Below are 23,356 nucleotides of genomic sequence, written 5' to 3' on the forward strand. Positions count from 1 at the left end.
GGGATAAAGATAAAGTACTCAAACAATCTTTTTTTTAGTTAAGGGACCGAAGCAATACCAAATATACTTAAGGGACCAAAAGAGCATTTAAGCCTACATTAAAATGTGTGACAATACTGTGAATAACTGCTTAAGTAGGCTAGATTTTTTTTCCATGTCTATACCCTTAGGATGCATGTTAAGAGACTTGTTGTTTCAAAAGTCATGAACTCGTTGTTTTAAAAGTCAAAATAATGTTCATATCAATATAAAATTACTTCTTTTGGGATCCTTAACTTAACATGTGCCTTAAGGCACAAGTTAGCAAAAACTCTTATTTGTTTAGAAAGGTCATTGTATGAAAGTATAATCCTTCTATGCACATTTATCAATTGACATTATTATATTCTCCCTTTTATTGTTTGTGTGACATCTCCATTGAAGACAATGTCGAAAACAAAACGAAGCTCTGAAGCACCCAGATTAAGGCGATCAACAGTTCAGCACCAAGATATAAATATTGAGAACGAAAAAGAAAAAGGGTAAATACCCCTTTTCGTCCCTATAATATGAGCGAATTCCAGGTTTGGTCCCTGTAAAAAAAAAGTTTAGATTCTGTCCCTATCATTTGAGATTCTTCCACTTTTGGCCCCTCATTGAAACATGTCAGCAGAATCTGCCTACGTGTCTAGCTAACCGTATAATTCTTTTATTTTTTTAATAAATTTATTTCAACGTGGCTTTTCTTTGATTTATAATTATTTTATACTTATTTAAAAAACTTAAAAATATCATTAAATTAGAAAAATAAAAAACAGAAACAAAACAACAACCCCTCTTCATCTTATTTTTTCGTTACAAACCCTCTTCATTTATTTCTTTCTCTTGTTTCAACTCAACCCATTCCAAACTCTCTTTCTTCTTCTTCTTCTCCAATGCAAAACCCTAAATCAAATTGAAACTCTCAAATCAATTAACACCACAAATCAAATGAAACCCCAACTTAAAAATTTAGATCTGAAGTGTTAAGAAACAAATGGACAAAAGCAATTCGAAACTCAGATTCGAATGAAGGAGGGGGAAATTCGAAACCCAAAAATTGCAAATGGATATTCATACACGCACAACCCAATGGATCAAACGGATATGCGTTTGGGTTTTTATTTCCATTAATTTTTCTGGAAAAACATTGTATGGGTTTCTGTAAAATTGGATTTTTGCTTGTTTTAAACTTCGGCGGCTGTGTATTGCGTGGATTGACGGTGTATGTGTATTGTGGACTAGTGTTAATTAATTTTGTAGGTACATAGAGAAGTAGAGGAAAGAAGGGGGACGGTTGAACAACGGGGACCATGATGTTAACACAACAAACAATCTACTTATGGAGGAAGTTTGTCTGGGTTTAGAGATTTGGGATTAAGAGATTTGAGTGTTTCTGGTTGTTGAGGTAGAGGGTGCGGTAGGCATATGGGTTGTCCAGGGGATAGAACTTGGTCATGAAGAAGATGAAGCTTTAAGAACAAAATAAGAAAGATGCAGATGGAGTTTTGATTTTATTATAAGTTAATTTATTTTAATTCAAAAATTTGATTTTAATTGTTTAAATAAATGTAAATAATAAAATAAAAGCCACGTGGAAATAAATTTAATGAAAATAAATAAATAATTATACAGTCAGCATGACACGTCAACAGATTCTGCTGACCTGTTACAACGCGGGACCAAAAGTGGAAGAATCTCAAATGATAGGGACAAAATCTAAATTTTATTTTTTACTGGAACCAAAACCGGAATTCGCTCATATTACAGGGACGAAAAGGGACATTTACCCAAAGAAAAATAACAACTTTAAATTTGAAGACATTATCTTCTTTACTTAAAGGAACAAATATATAATCCGCAAAATAAACGAATTTGGGACCAACGCGGTTGTGTTTTTCAACAATGGCGTCAAGCAACAAGTTGCTGACTTAAATTAAACGAATTTGTAGCAACATCAATATAGGTTATCTACTTTATACTTCTCTTATCTTTCCTTAATAAACTGTGTTTATCACTAAAATTCAAATTCTACTTTTTCCATATCCATCAAATGTGGAAAGAAGACCATTGCTAAGAACGAGCTTTCACTTTTTCCTTTGGTATACAAAATGAAAACAAAATTTTAAATCTTCCTCTGCTACTCCACAACTAGAATGATAGAATAAACTATGAAGAGAACAGAAGCAAAACTAGAATGGTAGAATAAACGATGAAGAGGACAGAAAACAATGACATGCTTTTCCCAAAAAAAAAATTACTATGTTGTAATATGTAACTGAAAAAGGATAAACAAAGAAAATGAAAAGGAAAATTTATGAAAACATTCTGCAAACGCCCCAATTGTCGCAAAGAATATTACATTTCAAATTTAGAAAGGAAAAAAAAAAAGAAAAAACATCACCTAAATAAGGAGAAACCTCAGTCACGTTTGGATTCAAGAGGAATCCCCAGATTCTTCTATGCATGGTGAAGAATCTGATTCTTCAGCCAAAGATTCTAGCATATTTATTACTTCAGACGTATCATCTAGATAATACTTTGCTTTACTTGGCTTTTGTCCAACCGTGCAAGCAAATACAGAAGCATTGGAGGAAAGAATATTCCTTGAGATTGCACTACTAACTATTTCAAACATGTCCTCATCTGATCTGTCATCACCAACACACAGGACAAAGTCAGCCTGTTTGTCACTTTCGGTCATTGACGAAAATATCTTATCCGCAACTAAGCCTTTGCTCACATCCTGCAATGCAAATGGTATAAGATGAATCATCCTTTTCCCAAAGGGGTGTAGCACAATAAATAGCATATATCAATTATAATGTTAAAGCCAAAATTATATGGTAAAATCAAACTGCTATGCTGGATATAAGAATTTCTATATTCAGTAAAAATATTATCCAAAAAGCTTCTCTAAAAAACTACTTTAACAGCATCATTTATGTCTAAAGGAACAACAGGAGGCTTGTCAATCCAAAACATTAGAACAGAAATTTGCAGGACTTCAATGTCAGATATCCAAGACAAAGATAAAATAGATCAGGTTCTTGGTCCAGTAGATGGAAAATTTTCTTATTAAATGCCCGTGGTAGGAAGAAAAAAAATAAAATTATAAGAAGGCATTGTTGCGTCTTACGTAAAGTTGGACAACAAAGGGCCTACTAGTTTTAGATAACATTGTTATGTTTTATTTTCTGTATCAATTACAAAAATACCAACTTGCTTTCGGGTTTTCGAAGACATTTATAGGAAACGGTGAAAACAACTAGTTGTGTTGTTTTCACTATTTACTGCAAAAAAAAAATGTAAATAAGCACAAAGTGAAAACAAATTGCCATTTAACAGAAAGTGTTTTCTGAAACCAATTAGACCCTAGGGGCCTTTTGGGTTTCTGCACATATTTCTTGTTCCCATTTTCTGTTATCACAGACTTACACTATGCTCTGTTTTCAAAGTTAACAATGGAAATGGTGAAAAAAAATTATGTACAGAACTTTTTATATGAAAACAAGGTGACATTTTCGTGATTAAAATTGAAAACAGAAATTGGAAACCAAATCATGCCCTTAATATTGCTATCTAAGCTCTTCTTTAGTCTCTGACAAATAAGAAATCCAAACTCCAGAATGCATTTTAGAAAGAACATTTTCATGTTATCAAATGTAAAATGAAAAGCAGAATTCTTTTTGTAGACAAATCATTTAGAGAAATTGTATATACCTGGGGCTTCACTTCAACGATAAACTGACCACTCTTTGCAGCAACAGGCTCATTGGCCAAAACACTTTCTAGATGATCTAACATTTCCTTAGCCTGAGATGATCCAAAACCAAGGTCGGCATCCCTGTATTGCCAAACCAAAGCACTTTCTTTTCGTTCAATGCTGGAACCGTCAGTTGCCTCTGTATATAGTTTCATAACAGGTTCAGCAATCTGCATCCATCCAAAATCAGAGCAGTTACCACAAGTTTCCCATTCACCGTCCTTGGACCACCTGAAAATTGCTCAAATTGTTAATAAATTGCCAGATTATAAAAAGCCGAGAACACAGGACAAAGTAGATCAATACAGTGAACATTTAGGAATTTATGTTAGCAAAGTGTAAATTTAGCTTCTAGATCAATGCAGATCCATACATGGAGGAAGTATTCAAAAATATTTTCAGCAAACAAAATATCACTTAACAGGAACTTCTCCCTGGCATGACTGCCAAAGACAAATGATGTTCTCAACTCTGGTTTAAACAACAGTGTAAGATGAGTTACTAACAGCATTTACAAAACGATACACATGAGTTTCAATTTACAGTAAAGCATACACAATCCAATTGGACTTCAAACACTTTCATCCCTACATAATAGCTCTTGTTCAAACTTAGGGATGAAAGGAAGTTATTGTCATTTTCTGCATTTAGACAAAAAGAAATGGCACTTTCCAACTCTACAGCACAAGTTCATAGTATGAAGATGCCTAACTATTTTCACATAATTCATAAGTAATTTCTGAGCAACTAATACAAAGTAAAACAAAATAAACAGATGAAATGTCAGAGAAAAAACGGCAAGAGAGAAAGTACAGACCTCAAGAAATACCCATGTTCTGCAGCAATTCCAAGTTTTTTACAGGGAGTAAACCATTCACTTAAGCTATCCCTACCCCGTCCACTAACAATGAAAACAACATTTTTGGGGTCTGCACAGAGACTTTCCAAAAGAGAGATGACCTCTTTGCTTGGACTCTTGTTAATGGAGTTTTGTGGCATCACAGTACCATCATAGTCCAACAAAATGGCCCTACTCCTTGCCCTCTTGTAAGCTGAAACCATAGCATCAATGGAGAGCTTTTTAAAGTTAGGGTCAAGAGCCACAACTCTAAATCCAAAGCTAAGACCTATTCCCCAACATCTTTTTCTAAGAAGGTCCGTGCAAGCCCTCTCCATGTCTTGCAAGAAACTACGTGACCAGTAAGCCACGTCATGAGTGCTGACATACCGATAATGCTTTTCATGCCGCAACTGCTTCTCTCCATCACTCATTGAAATGGCTTCATTCATTGCCTCCGCAGTTGCTTCAACATTCCATGGATTGACACGGATAGCCCCACTTAGCGATGGAGAACACCCAATAAATTCTGATATTACAAGCATGCTCTTCTTTGGGCTATTCGCATTGGAACTTGATTCAGGACCAGATATTCCCTGTCTACAAACAATATATTCATAAGGAGTTAGGTTCATCCCATCCCTTACAGCTGTGACAATAACACACTCAGCAAGGCTGTAATAGGCAACTTTTTCAGTAATTGGAACCGATCTGTCAATAAAAACAATAGGTTCATAACCAGGCCGTCCAAACACTCTGTTGATCCTGCTGCAACTTTCTTCTATTTCAGAATGGATTTCATCTACGTGTATCCCTTTACCTCTAGCAGGGTTAACTATCTGGACTAAAACAGCTCTTCCTTGCCATTTGGGGTGTTGTTTCAGCATCTGCTCCATAGCCAGAATCTTCAAATTTATACCTTTAAAAATGTCCATATCGTCAATACCAAGCAAAATGGTTTTTCCTTCAAATTGCTGTTTGAGCTCCCTTGCTTTACACTCCTCATCCGACATCCTCATAACAGATTCAATCCGACCCATGTGAATCCCAACAGGCATGATCTTAATACTGATAGTCCTCCCGTAATATTCCAATCCTAGATAACCCCTCTTTGACTGATACTCTAGACCCAACATACGACTGCAGCAGGAAAGAAAATGACGAGCATAATCGAAAGTATGGAATCCAATGATATCAGAATTTAGTAAAGCTTTAAGTATCTCCTCCCTGACAGGAAGAGTCCTATATATCTCCGATGATGGAAAGGGGCTATGCAAGAAAAATCCCATTTTAACCCTGTTAAAACGCCTTCTTAGAAAAGTTGGCAGCACCATCAAATGGTAATCATGAACCCAAATATAATCATCCTCCGGGTTTATTATTTCTACTACCTTCTGAAAGAACAGCTTGTTTGCCAGAACATAGGCTTCCCACAAATGGCGATCAAAGCGGTGGCTTTTATCAGTTGAAAACGGTAACTTGTAATGAAAAAGTGGCCATAACTGCCTTTTGCAGAAGCCGTCGTAAAAGTTTGCCAAAACATCAGGAGGCAGAAAAGTGGGGACGCATTTGAACTTCTCCAGCAAATACTGCGATACATCATCTTGTTCAGCAGGATCAATGTCAACGCGCAAAGACCCAACATACAAAACTTCCATCTCTTCTGGAAATCCATCCTTAAGCTGTAATAGCAAAGAATCCTCATTCCAACTAAAATTCCACCCTTTGTTGTCCTCTCTTTTATTAGCTTTCAAAGGTAGCTGATTTGCTACAATGATGATTCGATCAGTAGTAATAGTTGACGGATTATCCGAAGAAACACTTACTGCCTGATCATCATCCACCTCTGAGACAATCCCCGGGACACTCATAACCCTCGGCATCCGCCTTCGTTCTTTAAACTCCCTCCCCGATCCTGATCCCATTGCTGGGAAATTCCCAGAAGCCAAATCTAAAAGGTTTGTATACGATCTGGACATCATCTTTACGTCCTTCCAAAAAATACACACTTCTCCACAAAATCTTCACTCTGCAAAATTGCCAAATACAACAAAAAACACAAAAATCATTAATCACGAACAGGACAAAAACAATCATACTCAAAACCAACAAAAAAAAACACATTCTCTTACATCAAGACATGAAAATATCAGAGTCATGACCAACAAAACACACACATTCTCTTACATCAACACATAAAAACAGTATCAGTGAATTGATAATCAAAACACACTATTTTATGCTCTGACCCTTCCCGAAACAAATGATCACAGTTTACCAAAATGCAGATACATCATCACATACAATCAGACGTTAATTTTCTAAGAAAAGTTTCAATTTTTACACACTACATACAAAAGCCCCAAATTCTATACCCCTAAAACGGGTTACATCACAATGAGTATACATGAACAAATACCCTTCACATAAAGAGACAAAAAAACGCATTAAACAATCAAAACGCAACGATTCTCCCTACAATAAGATCGATAACAATAAAACTCGATTAAAAACTAATAAACCTAAAACTTCAATTTTCCCTTATGATACAAAACAATGAAATTGAAAACTGACCTTGTTGGATTGAAGCAATGGTTATTGGTAACAGTAGCAGATTGAGATTGAAGGTGAATTAATCTGAAAAATTATGAAAATAACCGAAAAAAGAAAAAACTAGGGTTTTCTTATTTACACAACAAGATCTCCCTTCTTTCTCTTTCTTTCTCTCAGAAAACAAAAAAGAAATTGAATTATGATTATGAATTAGAAAAAAGCGTTATTGAATGAAATATAAAAGTGGAAGATTCACAGAATTAATAAAATATTGACATGTTGATAATTAATTAATTGACAATATTTGAAAAGATTTTAAAATTTAATTGTTTATTGTTTTTAGCACAAGTTAATCGTGAACTCTTATTCTTATCTAATGTTTCGTACAGTGACAACTAATATGTTGAAGAGCTTACGTCACGGACCAATAGGAATTTTAAGTCACAATTTTCATTTGGTCCACATTTTTTTTATCAAATAGTCTAAAAGATAAAAATTCACTTTTGTTTTTCTAAAAAAAAAAAAAATCACTTTTTTAAAATGAATAAGTTAGTGTACGAGGTTCAAACCCTAGTGTTACATATATTATGTATTATGTATTGTGATATTAGTTGAGTCAAATTTAAAGTAATTTTTTATATTTCGATCTTGCTAATCAGTGTCCTCAGGGCAATGATTAAGGAATCTATAAATAAAAATTTTGTCTAAAAAATATAAGATGTTACTTTTGATAAATTCATTTGGTCTATATTTTTATCAAATAGTCTAATAAATAAAAATTCACTTTTTTTCTCTAAAAAAAATTCACTTTTTAAAATGAATAAGCTGGTGTACGGGGTTCAAACCATATTGTTACATATATTATGTATTGTCATATTAGTTGAGCCAAATTTATAGTAATTTTTCATATATCGATCCTGCTAACTAGTATCCTCAGGGCAATGATTAAGGAATCTACCAATAGAAATTTTGTCTAGGAAATATAAATGTTACTTTTGATAAAGTAATGATTACACAACTTTTTCATAAAAACTTACTCCCTCCGGTCACTATTCTATTATAAGCAAAAAAACTATTTTTTAGGTTCATTGAATGAGTGATGTATGTGACCATTAATATAGACCACATACATCATTTATTCAATGAATCTAAAAAGTAGTTCTTTTTGCTTATAATAGTGACTAGAAGGAGTACTTGTTTAAATGCTTAATTATTACTTGGGTAAATACTTCTTTTTGTCCCTGTAATATTAGTGAATTTCGATTTTAGTCCCTGTAAAAAAAAAAGATTTAGATTTTGTCCCTGTAATTTCATATTCTTCCACTTTTGGTCCCTCATTCCACCACGTAAGCAGAATTTGCATACATGGTACGTAAAATGAAGGACCAAAAGTGGAGGAATCTGAAATTACGGGGACCAAAAGTGGGAGAAATCTGAAATTACAAGGACGTAATTTATGTAGATTCTATTGACTTGATGAAAGGAGGGACCAAAAGTAGAAGAATCTGAAATTACAGGGACAAAATCTAATTTTTTTTTTTTACAGGGACTAAAATCGAAATTCGCTAATATTACAGGGACGAAAAGAGATATTTACCCTTATTACTTTTGAGGTATTGGTTAGCATTCTCCTTTATATTTTTATAACCAAAAAATTGTTTGCTTTAACCCCGTTATACACTTTATAATCATTATGATAACTAAAAAAAATCACATTATAAATTTATTAAATAATTGATTTATCTGATTTGAGTTGTGATATTTAAACATCCATTTATATGATAATTTTGAAGACAATTAAAATTTTAAAAAGAAAACGAGACATTGACACAAAAATCAAAACAATCGAAAAAAAAAGTTAAAAACTTAATGTAAATATAAAAAGAAAATTGTTTATAAAAAAAATGGTTGATATATAAATATAATTTTCATAAAATAAAAGTGGCTAATATATATCCAGGGAGACAATAACGTAATTGTGATGATTGGTGTGTATTGGGGTGACCAATGAGATTGACAGTGACGGAGGAATGCGAGGGGGAGGTGGGTGAGTTTATCGGAACTTTTAATTACGAATTGGATAAGGTAATGATAGCCGAGTGAGCCGACCCAAATGCCAGCTGGCAACACCCGAGGTAGAGGTTTGACCACGCGCTAAGCACGTGTTTGAGAAAGTAACGCGTTGCGTTGGATAATGTAGACAGTACGGTTGGTGCGTCATTGAGGTGTAGTCACGATGTGGAGAAAGGGTGAAATGGGGATTGTATGTTTTTGGGAAGTGAAAAATCACCGCAGAGGATAAAGTGAAAAAAAGTTTCTAGATAAGACAACGAGGTATGATCTGGCGTTGCGTTATCCGTTTTATTCCATGAATTAAATATTGTCACTGGTTAAATTTTGACAACAAAATTCACAAGACACTGTATGAATAAATAGGAAAGGAAAACATGGGAGTATTTTTTACAAGAGAGAGAAATGTTAACAAAAATAGTCCGGGCACTCATTAAGATTTTAAATGGTAACCTTTTAAAAAAAGTTGTGTAATAAAATCTATTGAAAATTGTAAATTTTAACATTTTTTAAAAAATTATTTAATTTAAAAAGCTTAAAGAGTTCCCGAACGCGCTCGTTAATAAGACCATATTTACGATGATTAAAAGTGTAAAAAAAATGTTGTTTTTAATGTAAAACTTTTTTTTTTTACGATAATTAAATCATTCTACAACATCAAGTTGTATGACTTGCCATTTAAAATATGTCACATCATAATTTTTTGGCATAAAAATATGAAAATAAAACCACAACTAAGTGATTTTAAAATTGAGGGATTAATTCTATGAGTGAATGAAAATAGGGAGACAAAAATTGTAATTAAGCCTGTATTTTTATTTTTATTTTTATAGAAAAAGGATAAATAAATGGTGTTAACTATTGAGTTCTCTTAAGGTGAATGAGACAATGATAGTATGAAATTTGTTTGCAAGATAAATATAATTTGATCAATAATTATCCTACAAATACTAATTCCACAAATAGTTGTGCGCATATTTTAAATTTGAAAAATATGAATCAAACACTGTAGTATTTTGATGCAATCCATAAAAAAATCTTCATATAGTAATGACTAGATTCCTCAAGAATTATCTAGGAGACATGATTGAATGTGAAAAAAAGAAACGTTTATAATAGAAAAAATTTGTTTTTGTGTGTCAACCATGGCATTCTTAGAGAAAAAAGATTTGTAATCTCGAGTTTCACTTGAAAGTAAGTAAAGTCTTATTAAAAATTGTTCCACTTAAAAATTCGTCATTGATGTAAATAATTGACCATTTGAGTTTAATTATTTAATTCATAAAAAAAGCTTTTTAAAATATCTTAAAATCCTAGTTCCATTGAATTTAAAGTTAAATAAAATCATAATGAATTTAAAGTTAAATAAAATGATAAAAACACGTGAAAAAAAAAACTATTTTTATTAAGGAAAATGATATTTAAACATTCATCTTGTGACAACATTTATGACAATTTTTCTTTTATACTTACATTATTTTTTAGAGAAATGATATTTGTACAATCAATCTTAGAAAACTTTTGTGACAATCACTTTTCCTCTTTTCTTATTAGATAAAAACAATAGAGAGAGAAAGAAGAAGTGAGAGAATAAAAACACATGTGAGTATGGGAGATATGGTCGTTCCAAAAGTTGTCAAAAGTGGTTGTACAAATATAATTTCTCTATTTTTACTTTATCTCTCTATTGTTGTGATTTTCGTGCAAATGCATATTTTTTTCTTTGTAAATTATAGTTGTCTCATGATTGTCAATCAACTGGTTGTTCAAATAACATTGCACTTTCCTTAAATTGTTTAATAACCTGCTTCATAAGTACTTATATTAGTTACTCTCATATGGTCTAATCAAAAGCATAAACAAAGTTACCAACGAGAAGTCAACAAAACACATTCCGAACTAAAATACCACCATGCTGCCTTCTCGCGCGCTCTATAAAATTTACTAAAATACCCCTGCTCCGGATTACATATTCCGGACCAAATTGTTAGTTATTTCTGGAAACAGAAATCTGGACCAGATGTTATGTAATTCTCCGTGTCTTTCTTTGATGTCAAGGATCTCTGTTGACCGTTATATGAACCCCACACAAGCTGCAATGCATTGCAATTGCAGGGTTCCTATGAACGGTCAACAATGACCATGACACCATCAACACCCCTAAAAAACTAAAAAACATTTGAAGAAAATGGAAGAAAAGAGGTGAAGTGAAGAATGAAGGTATTTGTTGAAGATGGAAGCCTATTTATAGCCTAAAACAAGTCATAGGTCATTAATACAGTCAATGAGATCGTGTTAGTGGTTGTAACCGTCCAAACCCACAATAATGGCTCTGAATCTTTCCGGAGTTTACATTCCGGAATGTCCTTAGCCCTACAGGAAGTGCCAACTTTTCTCTCGTTCACCACCATTATCGCATTAATCCGGAAAATATATTCCGGAAAACAGGTGTGCATTCCAGAGTTTATATTCCGGAATGCATCAGTCATGGCCGGTGGTCTGCACCGCACATTTTTGTTGGTGGTCAAGTAAAAAAAACATGGTAAAACGCATTTTTTGACTGCATTTATGGCCTCCCAACCGTTTTTGACTCACCCTCCCTATAAATAGCCTTCCAAACCCCACCATTTCTCACACCATCCTCTCCCACCCTATCCTCCTCTTCTTTCTTCTACAATCATGGTTTTCCATCGTTGGCCTTTCATAGATAAGGGCCTCGTTGAAAACATTCAGGGTTTGTATGAACGATCAATGAGGATGGAACCGCGCTGTAACGAAGCGCGGTTCATCTGAGGGTCATGTGGGTCAGTGTGGTTCTTAACTTGGTCTGTTTGGGCGTAAGTTTGAGCACCCCCCATCTCCCTCAGGGGCATTGTTCTCTTCTTCCCCTTCCCTCCTCCTCCGGTTTTCCTCCAATAGGCAAACTACTGGTATGTCCCAGCACATACCAGTGGTTAGGCTCTTAGGAAATTAGAATTAGGCTCATAGGAGATTAGAAATAGATTTAGGATCTTATGTAATAAGCTTAAAAAGCTTGAAAATTATTGTAATGTATTGTTTATATATTAATAAAATGAGTTGTTTTTATGTTTGTGTCTTTTTATTTTTGTTTTTTATTTTATTTGCATTTTATTTTACGAATTTTGAAGATTAAAATTGCAAAAGTTATGGTAAAATATTATTATGAATTTTCAAATCCGGAAAAATCTGCAAAATTCCAACAATGCAATTCGGAAAACGAAATACAGACTAGGGGTAAAATTGGAAGAAAAAAATAGGGCGCGCGAGGAAAGACATAGGGTGGGAAAAGTAATAGTCATCACATTATGCACAAACCAACCCCAAAACACAAAAAATTCAATCTCTATGCCACTTTTCTAAATTTCGCGTATATTACAAGGTCATAATACGAAGAATCTCAATAAAATGCGTTTTTATCTTCACATGATAATTTTTCAAGCTTCGTGTATATTACAGGTTCAGATTAAACAATTTACTATCAAATAACCAATTAAAATGTATCATGTTGTACCCAAAAAAAAAAGTGTATCATATATTGTGTCATTACTACTTTTTTGGTCAGGTAGTCTATTGGCTGGATCTCACACATTTTTAATGTTGAGAAGTGGGGTGACCGGGGTTCGAACTCCAATCCCATATAATATATATTTGTCCCTACTAACTGAGTTAAACTCAAGGTGATGTGTCATTACTACTTTTTTTTTTTGAAGCAATGTCATTACTACTTTTGAAAACAAATATTATACTGTACCTTACTTTAATTGAGATAAATAAATTAATTGACTTCTCTAAAAACAAACACTTTGACAATTGAGATAAATAAAACCCAAAGATATCTTCGTGAATTTAACTCAATTAGTAGATATAATATATAATATATGTAAGGTTTGAGGTTCAAATCTCGGACAAAAAAAAATAAGGAAAACTCAAAGATAATTGAGAATACAAATTAGAAGTACATTATTTTACAACTCAAGAAAAAACTTTCACGTTTTCTCAAAAAAAAGAAAAAACTTTCACGTGCAATGGTTGAAGTTGAAAACTGAAGATTTTTTGTTGTTGATAATTTCTGTTTTTCCCTATAATATATTTTTGGCTATATTACATTGGATGTCATTTAAATTATTTAATTTTAATAAATTAGCTTTTAAGTTTTTTCATATCACTTACGTCCTTTAAGTTATTTAATTATAACAAGTTAATCATTTAAGTATTGTTTGTAACACTTAGGTTCTTTAAGTTATTTAATTGTAACTTTTAGGTCTTGAATAACTTACATTTTTAAGATCTGAAATCCTAAAAATTGATATGGTAAAATAGCTTAAATGACCTTATTGGTAGGAAAAAACTTATAGGATTAACTTGTTACAACTAATTAACTTAAAAGACCTAAATGGTACGAAAATAATTTAAGTGGACAAATTTATTACAATTAAATAACTTAAAGAACCTTTGATGTAATCTAACCTATAATATTTTTAATCTCTGTAATTATGTTTTGTTTTGTTTTCCTGTCCCAACATGGTAGTCATCCATTCAAAGATGATATGATATTGACAACTTAGTGCCATGTAACATCCAAAATATGATGTGGCATGCCACATCAATATGCCACATCATCTAAATTGAATGAGAAAATGTAACAAGAACTAAAACAATAAGAGACCAATCAAGATACTAATACCAAATCACTTCCATATACTAGAGACCAAACACACAAATAACCTATGAAACCATGCATGCCGCAACAAGCAATCGAGTACCGTCAAATACTACTTCTTCCGTCTCATTATAATTGTCTTTTAAGGATTGAGTGCGATTCTTAAAAAAAACAAGTAGTTGAGTTAAATTTTAATGGTAAAATTAATATCATTTACTACTAAAAACATCTATTAATTTAAGGTTCAGAGTTTTAGGGTTTATGGTTTGGAGTTTAGGATTTTTCCGTCCCTACGACATGGTGGTCATCCATTCAATGATGATATGATACCCAAAATATGACATGGCATATGCCACATCATCCAAATTCAATGAGAAAATTTAACAAGGACCAAAACAATATAATGTTGGATTACAAAAATATTAGAGTCCAATCAAGATATTAAAACCAAATCTCTTCTCTTCCATATATTAGAGACCAAACACGGAAATAACTCATTTTTTTTATAAAGGAAGACCAAACAGGCAATCAAGCACCGTCAAATGCTACTCTCTCTGTCTTGTTATAATTGTCTTTTAATATAATTTACTACTAAAAATCTTTATTAATTGTTGTTAGTAGAATAGTTAAGTGAAGTGAAGTGAATTCAATAAATAAAGATATATCAGTAGAAAAAAATAATAAATGTTGTTTTGATATTATAAAATGACAATTATTGAAAGAGGGAAAAAATGTTAAAATGAGACCAAAGGAATACTATTTTGTGTCAAATAGACTTACACGGTGTCCAAAACATGTTGCTCCAAGAAATTAGCTGTGGCTACTGGCTCTAAAGAGCACTCCAATCTCTTTGTAAATCAATTGGAACCAACATTCCAACTACTACATTAATTATCATTTGAGTTATACCACGTATATGGCATGCTTCCCGTGGCAAATCAACTTGTGTTTTAATTGCAAAAATAAAATCTATGGGGGGGACGATGAAAAGGAAATCCAACAATGATATAAACAAGAGTAAAATTGCTCAAAAGCATGGTAGGTCTTTACTGACTAGACATTTAACACTAGAAAATGTTTACACCATCAAGATGGTTTCATTGAGATTTTATTTGCATCTTTGATTTTGTGTGCAATATAGATTGGGATAGTGAGAATGATGATGAAGTTAACCTAGTTTAGTAGGATTGCTTTCTAATCAAAATCCTAAAGTATAGAAAATTTGTTCCTTAAAATATAAGTGATGATGTTGAATACCTTAACGTAATTGGTATTAAATTAGTTACTGTTAGGATCAACACAGAAACCATTCAAGACAATGGAGTCTCTCACTAGGAATAGGATTACTTCATAAAATAATCTTGAGAAGACAATAATCAATAACAAGTAGAAACTGTTAACCGAGTATTGTAGCATAATTTTCTTCGATATGCTAATAACAACTCTTAAATAATAGAACTATTTTGAAGCTGTTTGGAGCTTTAAGTTGACGAAACTGGTTATTGCGAAAGTCAAAGCAGATGATGTTTGCAGAACTACTTCTATTCGTAATCCAATGATAAACACCGTTAGCAAGAGTGTTGTATCTTGAAGGTTGTTGCGTGTCACCGAAGTAAGAGGAGGCTGTTGAGATTTTGTGTCCATGATTTAGTGCTTAAATTATAAACTTCTGTTAATGAAAGATCCGCCACAATGGTATCAGATAAACCGAGCTTAACAACTTTGAAGTCGTTGTTAACAACACCAAAACCATACAAGCATTCATCGATGTAACAGGTACAGAGTGACGGAGCTCGAGGAATGAGGTGGACCTCATTAGTTCCACACAATCAACTGATCATGATTAGTCTTGTGTAGGTAATTGTTGATCGGTTGAATTCTTGCTACCTTTGATCAGTATATAGAACTCTAAAGGGATAAAGATTGAGAATAAGTAAAAAAAACTTTATCAATTTAAAAATATCAAACTGATTGTTAATTAAATCTTGATATAAAAACTGACTTGATAAAAATATCATTACTATTAAACCAGCCACCTCACATTCTCAGTTCTCAAATCAAGCCTTGATCCACTTGCCTTGCTGTCTCCATGATGTGGATTTACTTTGTAAAGGCATCAACTGGAGAAAGCTTAACAACGTAACATTCTCATTATCGCTGCTATAGCCACCACTACCTCTACCCCGACCAATCCGTCTCGCATTCTCAATGCTTCCATTACCTTTAAACTATCTTGTAGCAATTACTGTGCTTGGAAACACCAATCACCTACTTTTTTCTCTGCGATCCAAATAATGGGCCATATTGTTGGAACCATACTATCTCAATCGTCCACAATTGTTTGAGATGGCATCTCCCTTAACCTTGAATACATCAAGTGATTCAGCATTGATTAACTGGTCATTAATTTCTCTCTTTCGTCCATGACATAACAGAAGCAGGAAGTCTATCATTTGCCTCATATGATATTGCTCGATCTTTGTGTTCACAATTGAATCTCGGTATGTGAACACATCACCTTCTCATGTTATGTCCGTAAACAATCAACTTCAACTCTGCACAAAGGGAGAAAAATCAATCACCGATTACTTGTTGTTCTCATTTAGAAGTCTTGCGGATGAACTTGTTGTTATTGATTGAACCCTTTTAGATGATGATTTTACCCTTCATATTATGAATGGTCTTTGCACTTAAAATCGCGGCACTTCAGACTCCATTCGCACATGTCAACACCCCTTTGCTTTTGAGGAGCTTCACAGCCATCTACTTGCTCACGATGACTACCTTCGTCATTAAACACAAACTGATATACAAGTTCCTTTTGCAAATTTTGCAATGCTGCGGCGGCAAAGACGGTCTTCTCCCAACACCATCTCATGGTCGTGACTTCTTCAATAATAAGCCATCTCAAACAAACGCATCTTTCTCTTCTCGCAGTACATAGCTCTCATTTTCTTAAAACTCGTGGCTTTACCTCGTTGCAACAGACCTCCATCAAGATGCAAATATTACTCCCTCCTTGGTCACAATCTCCCACTGCCTTTGCAACCACCTGCTCATCCTCTCTTTGGCATGCTCATTTCAGTCATTTCTCCTAAAAAATTCTCACTCGAATGTTGTCTCTCAACAAATTTTGATAATAAAAACTCTGTAATGTGTCATATTAAAAAAAACATGAACTTCTGTTTTCTGTATGTCCATAAAAACTAGTTGTCCTCTTGAACTCATTTTTTCTGATGTTTGGAGACCCTCTCCAATTAACACTATCAGTGGATACAAATATTATCTTGTGTTCGTTGATCATTTTACTAGATATAAATGGATTTATCCCCTAAAAAGTAAAATTGACGCTTCTTCCATTTCCCCCAACTTTTCACAAAAGTTAGAACATATTTTGCGCAGAAATTAAATCCATTTACACTGACAGTGGCATTGAATATTTCAAATTAAAACCATACTTAAAATCACATGGAATATCTCACTACACCAGTTCCCCATATATTCTTGAACATATTGGCATTGCTGAACACAAACATCACCACTTAACAGAAACATATGTCACTCTCTCATCGCACTCTTCTGTTCCACAAAAATTATGGTGCTTTTCCTTTTTAAATGGAAATGTTGCTTTTGTGTTTAGAAAAATACCTTGAAAGGAAATATACCACCGAAGAGATTATCGGGTTGGGTCACGACCAAGTCGCTCTCTTCAAGACGTTTCACAGCACACTGCCCAAAGTTGTGCAAGGTAGACTATCAACATGTGTCTGTAAAGCTCTAAAGTCACTTAATTGGTATTGTGCAATGCCATGAGCATAAAATTTGATACCTTAGTCCACTAAAGAACATGGGATATGGTTCCCTAACCTCACAATACTAATCTCATAGGTTGCAAATGGGTTTATGAGTCAAAAGAAAGTCTAATGGTGATATTTAAAAATACAAAGATCGATCTGTAGCCAAGGGTTTTCATCAATGACCCGAGCTTGATTATAATCATACATTAATTCTTGTTGTAAAGCCAACAACAATAAGACTGGTTCTCTCCTTAACACTACAAAACAATTGCCACTTCGTCAACTTGAAGTGAATAATGACTTTTTGAATGTTCTCTAAGCAAAGAAGTCTATATGCAACAACCTTGAGGTTTCATTCATCCAAACAGATGACAACATTTGTCACCTACGAAAGTTTATTTACGGCCTAAACCCAACACACCACTTGCCTGGTTCAAAACCTTGTGTAAATTTCTCTATGACTATGGGTTTGTGAACTTCAAATCCGACTCTTCTTTGTTCATTCTCAACAACAAATGTCTTGTTTTATATGACTATGGTTTTCTCGATGACTGGTGAGTTGCTTTTATAGCAGCATAAAAAATAAGTACTCAAAGTATCATATCCACAAGGACTCGTGCGATACAAAAGTTGTTCAATAATTAACACTGTTCTGAGTAAGGAAAGTGTTTATTTAAACATATATTTCAGTTTGTTCAGTTTAATCGATAAAACAATAATAGAGAGATCATATTGTCGGGACTAGCGGATTTGACAACATTATGAAAAGTGACAATTTGGGACTTTCTGCCTGCCCTTTTCTTTCACTTCGTCATCAAGCTCCAAAAACCACAATAATTGAAGGGAATCAGGGAAAAAAAATCTTTAATTGGCATTATAAGTATAAGGACTTTATATTTGCATGATTTATATGATTTTTCATGATATTACTTGTAAAACAAGTTAATAAGTGTTGTGAATAAGTATGTAAAAATAACCGAAATTTGACACTTATCAATGACATCATCAACACCACAAGAAATTCCATTGTCAAAGTAGGTGAGTGCTTTGCATTCCTTGGTACATCATTCTCTATCAACGATTTAGGGCACTTGTACTACTTTCTTGGTGAAGAGGTCATCCCTACAGCTAGCAACATGTTTATTTCTTAGCCAACATAAATATATTGAAGACCTTCTTGAAGGAACTGAAATGTTAGAAGCCAAGCTTGTTCTTATTCCATTGTACAAAGATGACGACTTACAAAGTTCTGATGCCACCTTCTATCGCAAAATCATTGGCAGTCTACAATATTTAACTATGACTCGGCCTGATATTCTCGGTCAACAAATTGGTATAATTCGTGCAAAGATCAACCACTACCCATTTAAATGCATTGAAGAGGCTTCTACACTACATTGAAGGAACTATCTTTCACGGTTTTCTTCTTCAAAAACCAACATCTTCTACCCTCATTGCCTATAGTGATGTTGACTGGACTGGAAACAAAAATGACTACACCTCTACTTCTGCTCACCAAGTTGTTTATTATGGTTCAAGTTTAATCTCATGAAAATCCTAAAAGCAATGGGTTATGGCAAGATCTCCCACAAAAGCTAAATATAGAACTCTTCCAAACTCCGCAACAGAATTATCCTGGAAACATTCTCTAATAGTAGAATTAGGTGTCGCCACTTCAAAGACTCCATCACTGTCTCACTGATATCACAGACTAAGATTCGAGGGTTGCTCAGAATTATCCTGGAAACATTCTCTAATAGTAGAATTAGGTGTCGCCACTTCAAAGACTCCATCACTGTCTCACTGATATCACAGACTAAGATTCGAGGGTTGCTCGGAAATATTGAAGTTACCACCAAAAATCTTAAATAAGGAAAAACATTAAAAACCTTTAACCTTTAAACCTTTGGTTGGTGTATTTTATTTAGGAGTAGTCATCAATTTTAAAATTTGCACGGTGACCAAACCAAAATGGATTAGGTGTAATCACCACTAGTTTTTATTTTAAAATATTTGTGATGATTCAATCAAAGGAGGATTTGGAGTTGTCATCAATTTCGGAATTTGCATAGTTACCAAACTAAAAGTGAATTTGAAGCGATTAAGAACACACAGATAAGGGACAAAGTTTATTCCTCAACGTTAATTGCTTGAAGAAAGGGAAACAAGGTTGAGGACTATAACCTGATACCTAAGCTAAATTTCTATTTCGATTACAATAATATATAAGCTTATTTGAGAAATCACACTAGCTACTTTGGGAGCTGTTAATGCAGTGGTAGAAAACTTGACTGTAAGCTGATACTCGTAACACACATGAATTGATTTATATACTTCAGCATTGTCTATACACTCTACAATCCACAGTTGTTGCTATTATCATAACGTGATTAGGTCGACAGAAGGCTAAATATAAGTAACATGTTATTCACCTATCATATCCTTCCTTATTTTTTCTAAAACTAATCAAAATCCTGAAGTAAGCTTTTACAGAAAGAAATCCTAAACTAATCAAAATATATAAGCGATGAGGTTGACAACCTTAAAGTAAATGGTATTAAATTAGTTACTGTTAGAATCAATACAGAAGCCATTCAATTCAGTGGAGACTCTTACTAGAATTACTTCATGAAATTATATCTCGAGAATTCAATTATCGGTAACAAGTAACAAGATTATATGCTAAAGTCAAAAATAATAGAAACACAATAATGAAAAGATAATTTGATTCCATGATATTGATCAATGATCATAGTAAAAGTAACGACGAGAGTAGAAATGATATGCTATAAACCATAAGTTCAACACTCATCTCAAAATGACTAAAGATTATATGCTATAAGTTAGCATAACTAAAATTGGTAGCATTGTGATTTTGGTTTTCATGTATATATTCACGTAGCATTTGCTTAGGTAGCTTTATGGTCTAAGTTTTGAATTAATTCCAAGTTATGTCAATAACACATGCCATCATCATACAAAAAAATTATAAATATCAGATCAGTGATAATTTTGATGAGCAATCTACGTTACATTACCTAGATGCATAACCTTACTACTTTAAGAAGCAAACAGTAAATTACTTATAACATCATCAAAACTTATATGAAGGAGCATGTGTGTACATGTTATGTCAACTACTAATACATGAGATATTTACCAGTTCTTATTAAAGCATCAAATTCTTAAGGGAGCAACTTAATACTAAGATCAATCAAAATAAAACTCAACAAGCAGTAAAAAAGTAAATATAATCATTGTTTTGTATGGCAAAGAAAAGAAAACTGCTTATCCTATATCCTTTTCTTCTTCTTTCCTCAGTCTAAACTCTCATCATTATTTGTTTGTCTCAACATAATAGTACTTTAAATTAATAAAAAAAACTAATACCTTCATCCATCCATGACACTTCCTCATTCTTTCTAAAACTAATGAAAATCCTAATTAAGTAACCTTTTACATAAAATCTTGTAAGATTGTAGAAAATTTTCTAATTTTATTTTATAAGTGATGAGGTTGACAACCTTAAAGTAATTGTTATTGCATTAGTTTATTGTTAGGATTAGGAACAACACAGAAACCATCAAGACAGTGGAGCCTCTTACTAAGGTTGCTTTCTTCATGAAATTATATATTGAAAAAATAATAATCAGTGACAAGTAACAACTCTCTACCATTTAAACTGAGTATTGTAGCAATTTTCTTGTATGTGACAATAACAATTCTTAATAGAAAAATCAATAATGAAAGAGAAAAAAGTCAATTTATTCCATAAGATTGATCAATGATTACAACTCTTTTCAAACAGTTCTTAACACAAAGAATTCAACACCTCTGCTAATTAACACCATCAACTGTAATAATATATTCTAGGCAACTACTTTGACAATGGAGCCATGCTTGGCACATACTCGTAATACCAAAAACAAGCATTCTCTAAAGTATCGAGTTGAAATTGGCGAAGAACGTTTCCATGATGATCGCATGATGTGAGCTGCCGCTGCCCAAACTCGCCTACAAGGATTTCAGCACCATCATTCCAAAGACCATAAATATGAAAAATTGACATTTTTGTATCAATGTTATACTTTTTGGCCCACCCGTTTTGTTCCAGAGTCCATATTTCCAACCAAACGATTCTACACCTATATTGCACAACATAACCAAGATAACCTTTTATCTCAAAGACATCATCACAGAAAAAGGGGATATAGTGACCTAACTTTGGAGCTTCTAGTTTCCGAAACTGGTTATCGCGAAAGTCAAAGCAAAGGATTCTTGCAGCATCAGAGCCATCAGAGCTTGTAATCCAATAATAAACACCGTTAACAAGAGTGTTGTATCTTGAAGGCTGTATCCGTGTGACCATAGTAATAGGAGGATGGCTGACGAGGGGGGTCCATGATTTTGTGCTTAGGTCATAAATGTCTGCCTTTAAAAGAGAATTTATTTTCGCCATCCTATTACTATTAGAGATGTTTAGTTTGACAACTTTGAAGTCGTCGTTAACAGCACCAAAACCATACAAGGATTCATCAGAGTAATGGTTACCGAGTGAGGGAGCGCGAGGAATAAGATGGACCTCTTTAGTTGTTGGGTTCCACAAAATCAATTGATCGTGGCGAGTTATGCATGAGGAAATACCTTTGAGACAAAAAACACCGTCGCAACTACCATAAATTTCAATTCTTGCAACGTCTTGAGGAAACAAAGATTTGATGGGAATTGATTTCTGATCATTGCCTCCATCACAGAAGATAAACTTCATGTTAGGTGCGTTTTGAAGGATTAGAAGACGATTTCTTCTAGTAGCAAAATAGGGACTTTTGATGATATTGTTCCATGATTTTTGAACACATTTGAAACGCGACAAAGATTTTGTTGGTAGCCGCAACAATATCTCTATCTCCAATTCTTCTCCAAGCTTCATTCTCTCTATGCTCAACTTAGTTTTTCTCAACCGACTGAATTTTTTATTGTGAACAATCAAGTAACACATTACCGAGGTTTAAATAGAAGAGGGTCATTCTATTTTCGGAATCCTGAACAAACTAAAATTTATATAAAAGATTATGTTTGTTTTTATTTTGAGAGGAGATAAAAGATAAAGATATCATTTAATTTAATTTTATTTCAAAGGAGAAAGTTATCAACTAATTTTTAAAAAAGATAAAATTGATCGTAATAGTATTTTTTTTTTTTTATCTATATCTATTCTATTCTTTAACAATATATAAAGTGAAGTATGATTTTTTTTAAGTGGATTTTTTATTATTTCTAAGTACGTGTTTTTGAAAAAGATAATAACTTTATTTATATTTTTTTATCTTGTTAGTAAAAGATAAATATTTTATTAAAATATGGTAAAAGATAAACATAAATTGTTACTACTCCCTCCGTTCCTTTTGATTTTAGGACTTTTTTTCTTCCTATTATACCCTCATTTTAATCAAGGAATAAATTTCTAACTTTTTGCACACACTTTCACTTTTCAATAAATTTAATGCCTTATTTGTCTCATAACAAACAATTGTTTGTTACTCTCCTTACTCCAACAAATTCTTTTTTTTTTTTTTTGCATACTTAATCTCTCTCCCATAACAAACAATTGTCAATAATATAAAAATTGTACA

General features: G+C 33.1%; 2 protein-coding genes across 2 annotated transcripts; both read right to left on the reverse strand.

The window, feature by feature from the left end:
* Nucleotides 1-2,293: 2,293 nt before the first annotated feature.
* LOC11418348 (probable alpha,alpha-trehalose-phosphate synthase [UDP-forming] 7) lies at nt 2,294-7,431 on the reverse strand. The gene is made up of 4 exons (XM_003607559.3): nt 7,197-7,431; nt 4,602-6,651; nt 3,742-4,015; nt 2,294-2,764 (listed from the first exon to the last, which is right to left on the reverse strand). Exons 2-4 carry the CDS (start codon nt 6,602-6,604, stop codon nt 2,456-2,458), a joined length of 2,586 nt encoding a protein of 861 aa, XP_003607607.1. The 5' UTR covers nt 6,605-6,651; nt 7,197-7,431; the 3' UTR covers nt 2,294-2,455.
* A 14,169-nt stretch (nt 7,432-21,600) lies between these two features.
* On the reverse strand, nt 21,601-22,491 carry LOC11418349 (F-box protein At3g07870). The gene has a single exon (XM_003607561.2). The coding sequence runs from the start codon at nt 22,489-22,491 to the stop codon at nt 21,601-21,603; it is 891 nt and encodes a 296-aa protein (XP_003607609.2).
* Between the last annotated feature and the right edge of the window lie 865 nt (nt 22,492-23,356).

The sequence above is a fragment of the Medicago truncatula genome, chromosome 4, assembly GCF_003473485.1.
Source record: "Medicago truncatula cultivar Jemalong A17 chromosome 4, MtrunA17r5.0-ANR, whole genome shotgun sequence".
Taxonomy (NCBI): domain Eukaryota; kingdom Viridiplantae; phylum Streptophyta; class Magnoliopsida; order Fabales; family Fabaceae; genus Medicago; species Medicago truncatula.

Coding starts and splice junctions, on each gene's coding strand:
- LOC11418348 (XM_003607559.3), bottom strand. CDS start 6,604: ATGATGTCCAGATCGTATACAAACCTTTTAGATTTGGCTTCTGGGAAT. Junction 4,016..4,601: donor GAACATGGGTATTTCTTGAG/GTCTGTACTTTC, acceptor AGCAATTTTCAG/GTGGTCCAAGGACGGTGAAT. Junction 2,765..3,741: donor TCGTTGAAGTGAAGCCCCAG/GTATATACAATT, acceptor TTTGCATTGCAG/GATGTGAGCAAAGGCTTAGT.
- LOC11418349 (XM_003607561.2), bottom strand. CDS start 22,491: ATGAAGTTTATCTTCTGTGATGGAGGCAATGATCAGAAATCAATTCCC.